The 5,198-nt window shown below is 40.8% G+C and overlaps 1 protein-coding gene across 1 annotated transcript in view; it reads left to right on the top strand.

Annotated features, from left to right (window-relative positions):
- RELN (reelin) overlaps window positions 1-5,198 on the top strand; it is a gene marked incomplete at its 5' end in the record, with an annotated part of 668,605 nt that overhangs the window by 561,796 nt on the left and 101,611 nt on the right. The window contains 2 exons of the mRNA XM_019509331.1: window positions 1,023-1,099; window positions 4,149-4,307. Of these exons, the coding sequence (XP_019364876.1) occupies window positions 1,023-1,099; window positions 4,149-4,307 (236 nt within the window). The remainder of the gene's footprint in view (window positions 1-1,022; window positions 1,100-4,148; window positions 4,308-5,198) is intronic.

The raw sequence follows: 5,198 nt of genomic DNA on the forward strand, positions 1-5,198 counted from the left end.
TCCTATTCTCATCCACCCACCCCTGTAACCTGTCTAGGTCCGATTGTAGCCTGTTGCTTTCTTCTAGTGTGCCCACGTCCCCCCACATCTTAGTGTCATCAGCAAATTTGAACAGGGTGCTTTTTACCCCCTTGTCCAAGTCACTGATGAAGATGTTGAACAGTGCTGGCCTGAGGACCGAGCCCTTGGGGACCCCACTGCCCACATCCCTCCAGGTTGGCCACAAGAATTTATTGAGGCCAAGAATTTAAAATTAAAAAATGGACTAATATCAGAACATCCAGAATTACCCTAATTAATTATTACTACATATGTTGTTATACATTTCTAAACGATTAGCAATTAAAAGGAGAGCTAATGTGAGGGGCAGATTATCTCATATCTGCCTCCTGAGAGGGTTTGACACCTAGCTCTGAAGCATTAGCCACTGTCAGAGAAAGGATACTGGGCTAGAGAGACCTTTCGATACTCACATGTATATATCCAATGAATTGGGATTCTGATTTGCTTGTTAAAATTTCAAAAATAGTAATAAATGTTTTGGCTTAATCCTTCCTTCATATCGTTCTCACAAGAGCTATTAGAAACTCCAGAGATATAGCAGCTTTAACCCATCACCTAAGAAAGCCTTGTATTGAGCTGTTAGACAGTCATTTCACAAGGGCAGAAGCCCCGTTGTTTTATTGACACAAGCTACATTAAAATGTTTCAGCAGGATATTTTTAATTCGTTTTCTTTCCAACTGCACTACACAGATACACTGCATTATACAGACAGCACCTTTATTCAGCACAGTACCAAGTACCCACTCAAACTCCTCATGAATTATTGGGCCTTAATACTCCCTGCCCAGAAAGAACTTCTGAGAACTTAATGGATTGTTTTATTTCAATGGAAACTTTAACTAAATAAGTAGCACTCAATAATGATATCATTAAACAATCATCATCAGCTAGGAAAAGTAAAAAATATTATCAATATTAGATTTATTTTCTAATGAGGTTTTTAATTGTTTTTAACAGACTAGTTCAATTTTATGTACAAATTGGAAGCAAAGCTATTGGTTCTTCTTGCAACAAACCAAGAGCCAGGAATGAAGGTAAAATCTTTTTTCATTAGAAACCAGCTTTTATCTGTGTTTTTGTTAATTTTGACTATTTTACAATATTAACAAAAGCATATTATTAATGTGAATCAATTTGGTCTTCCCTTTTTATGAAGGGTGAGGAAGTCATCTATGAATTAAAGAAAATCCAAACAATCTTCTAATTATTGTTCCATATTCTGAACTCCAGTTTATGCCCATGCCATGCATACCTGCTGTTAATCTATTGTTGTACCATGTTCCTTCAAATATAAGACTCTCTTGAATTTAAGGTGTATCCTAGTTTCCTAACTCCCAATTTAAGAAAAAGTAAAGCATCAAATAAAGATACATTTGCATGGATACAACCTCTGTGATGCTCACAAGGGCCTCTTACTATTTTTATCTGTTTGTTTACTTGCATGTAAGATCCAGATAATTTTAGAGGAAATATTTCATTTAAAAATGTATTAAAAGGGTACAGTCTATTACATATTTACTTCAAATGCAGAGGTATGTAATTGAAGTCGAGGGTATGATTTAATATAAAAAAATCTAGTTTTTACTAGCTGCAGTGCAACCTTATTTTTCTCGTGCCCCTAGTTTGTCATTCCCCCCTGCTCTCCCAGATACGTTAGCCTGAAAAGAATCAAAAAGAGATTTGAAAGTGGATCCTTAACTGGTATTAACTGATGCAATTCCATTGAGAATACAGATGTGAAAATGTATGGCAGTTGAGGATCTGGCCCTATGCGTGACAATTTTGGTTGTGTAAAAGCAGCTGGGAGCATTATGCAATTATTTTATTGATGTTACATGCAAATGAGGCATTTGACATGTATAGATTTTCTGTCTCAGAACAAAGTGGTATTCCAAGCATCCGCAGCTTCCCATGGGAATATTAATAGTTGTGGTAGAGGTGTTTTTAAAGCTAATTTGTCCTGAATTGTCATGCCCCTCTTCTACCAGTGAACCAGTGTGAAGCAGGTAGAATGTATTATGGGAATGCTGATTTAAAGAGGACATTGCAAATGAATCAAAATAAATTGCTTGGCTGTTTATGGCTTGTTTTCGAATGTTCATCCAAAAGTATGACAACAGTACCACCAAGTGATTTGTCAGTTGGTTGTACAGCTGTTGGAAAATGTCTGAGCTGAAATCTATACCTCTATACCAGTACCAAGTCGAATTGTACCTGAACAAAAATAATATCCATTGTAGGATACAAATTACCTCTGCATGGTTCTCTGCTCAGTACCAAGCCTGACTTCCATTCAGACAGAGACACAGTCAACCCCAGAGGAGCTGTACCAGACAGGAAAAGTATAGAAACAGATAGCATTTTCCCCCATCATTCAAAAACGTTCATATACAAAAGGCTTTGCTCCACATGTGATTTGCATCCCACAGAAACTTCTCTGCCTTGGGATAATATTGGTAGTTTAAATGTAAATCTCCCACAAAACTTTTCAGGCAGTGAAAGTACAGTTTCAGGCATAGTCAAGGCAAGAGCTCTGTTTTCATATCTGATTTTAAATCAAAATCAGACAGTTTTCATTTGGGCAGGAAAAAAAGTGCTGTGTTTTGTGACCCCAACTGGAAGTCTAGCTAAATGTGCTTGGCTTATTAACATTAAGGCTTCATACAGACAATGCACCTAGAAGTTCGGGGGTTAGATCGAGTTAAAAATGGCCCCAATCTAACTTAGTAAGTACACAGGTGCTAGAAGCCTGGTGTGAGGGATGTTGGGAGGAGAGGAGAGAGGTGGGTAGATTGGGGAGCAGGGGGGTGGTAGGATTGAGAAGGATGGTGGCTCTGCAAGAGGAGGGTTGGTGAGATATGGGGGCTCTCCCCACCAACCAGGGACTATTTTTAAACCCCTGGCCCCCTACAGCCCTAGACAAACAACTCCCTGGTGAACCACCCCTCCTTGATCCTGTCCACTCCTCCCCCTACCTCAGCTTACTTTAGTTGGCTCGTGGTACCAGTAACTGCTGATAAAACCAGCACCAGGAGCAGATTGCAGGATCAGAGATTTGGCAGTCTCAGGGGGAAGGAGGGGAAGGATGGTTGGTCTGTGGGGGGGTTGTCCTTTTGGGGGTGAGGGGAGGTGCCAGGAAGCCAAAAAATAGCCTTCTGCCAGGGCATGGTGGGAGGGGTAGGAAAAGCGCAGCCCTGGGGCTTGAGCCAGCAGCTGGGCTTTCCCAGGTCTGAAGCTGTGCTCCAAATGCATGGGCATCTGGTGCCACCTGAGTATGGTGGGGCACGACATCACTGATGGGGGGGTCTCCCAGTGGCCAATCGCCAACTGGGGGGATGCCCAGCAGCTGATCAACAACTGGGGGGTCCCCCACAGGTGATCACCATGCGGGGGGAGTCCCCCAGCAGCCAATCACCTAGCCAGCAGCAAAACTGGGAGTACACTTCTGCCGGCACTTCTGGTTTCATGACCAGGGGGTGCACATGCACCCGTGTGCACCCCCTGCATGTCACCAGTGTCCAGAAGTGTACAGAAGTTCATTTAGATTGGTCTTCCTATACCCTATCTAACTTAGTACACCCCTGAGGTAGAGTTAAATCAAATGAAATCAGCCATTTTTTGACCAATCCAACCTTCCTGGAACTTTTGTACAGTTCACACATTGACCTAAATAAGAGTCTAAGTGTAAGGTCCACATGTGGGTGAACTAAGTTAGATCAGGTGGTCATTTTTAACATGTTCTAACCTCCTCCTAACCTCTCCAAACTCCTGTACATACCCTAAGTCTGATTCTGATTTGCTACTTCATAGTTTGTTCAACTAAGCAATTATCTGCTCTGGTACAAATCAAGAATAAAGTCATTTGATTAAACAGTTTCCCCAAATCCAGTACAAGTGAAAGGGGAATCAAGACAAGATGCTTTTCACCAAAAGCTTGTGTTATATAAAAAATAAAATCCACTCTCCCATGGCATGTGGCTTACATTAAACTGATATGGGAATCTACACGAGTAAAAGCTGAAGGACTGGCCTCCTTATTTTTCTGTGCAGTCTAAGTAAATGTCTTTTTCATTTTAAATGCAGGGCTTGTGGTTCAGTACACAAATGACAATGGAATCACCTGGCATTTGCTGCGAGAACTCGACTTCATGTCTTTCTTAGAACCGCAGATAGTTTCAATAGAACTTCCTCGTGAAGCTAAAACGTCTGCAACTGCTTTCCGGTGGTGGCAACCCCAGCATGGTAGGCAACGTGTGCTAGAATTTCAATAAGCAGCCTTCCAACTGAATCATCTGCTTTTCCCATTCTTGTAAATATATTTAAAGATCAAAGACATTTTAATTTGGGGAAAACAACCCAAAAGAGATATGGTGCCCACTTAGAAGTAATGGTCTACTTAGGCTTGTCTTTGTTGTAGTTTTGTTATGGTTATTTATACAGCACCAGAAATGTACATGGTGATTTAGAGAGCACATAACTAACTGCACAGATCCTGCACCAAATGGTTTACAATTATAATGTAATTATTAATATAATTTAATTTAAATATTCGAAATGCTAACCAATAAGAGGGAATGGGAAAATAAAGACACTTTTACTAAAATGATATGGGTTCCCAGGTGCTATTTATAATCTTGATAGCTAGTTTTGTTTATGCTTTTTGTTTGCAATTTATAAGCTGAAGTGAATTGTCTTGGTTATGCTAGGATATAAAATGCAAGAGATATGGCTTAATTAGGTAGTGATTTTATTAAATACTTTTGAAACATCACCCAGCAATTAATTACTCCAGGCAGGTGATCATTCTTCCTTTAGTGTTCACACCTGTTTTAGCTGTTGTCATCCCTACCCCTTCCAACCTGGCCCCAGACCACCTCTGGGACCTACCAACCTCCCCTGGCATATGGGTAAAGTTGGTACTGAGTGTTAAGAGAGAGAATACAAGTGGGTTCTTTCTTCATTGACTCAGACATTAAATGACCAAACCCCCTTTCCCCAGTTTCCTGAGGCCCCACTCCAAGTCCATTCCAAGCTTGAGTTCATTAGGAAATTGGTCACTATCCTCAAAGAGGCACCAAAAGTTAGCTTGGCTGCCCCCCTTCCTTCACCCCACCAGCCAGATTTCTAAGTAGT

This window comes from Gavialis gangeticus, unplaced genomic scaffold (genome assembly GCF_001723915.1).
Source record: "Gavialis gangeticus isolate Ggan-Ray unplaced genomic scaffold, GavGan_comp1, whole genome shotgun sequence".
NCBI classification, from domain to species: domain Eukaryota; kingdom Metazoa; phylum Chordata; order Crocodylia; family Gavialidae; genus Gavialis; species Gavialis gangeticus.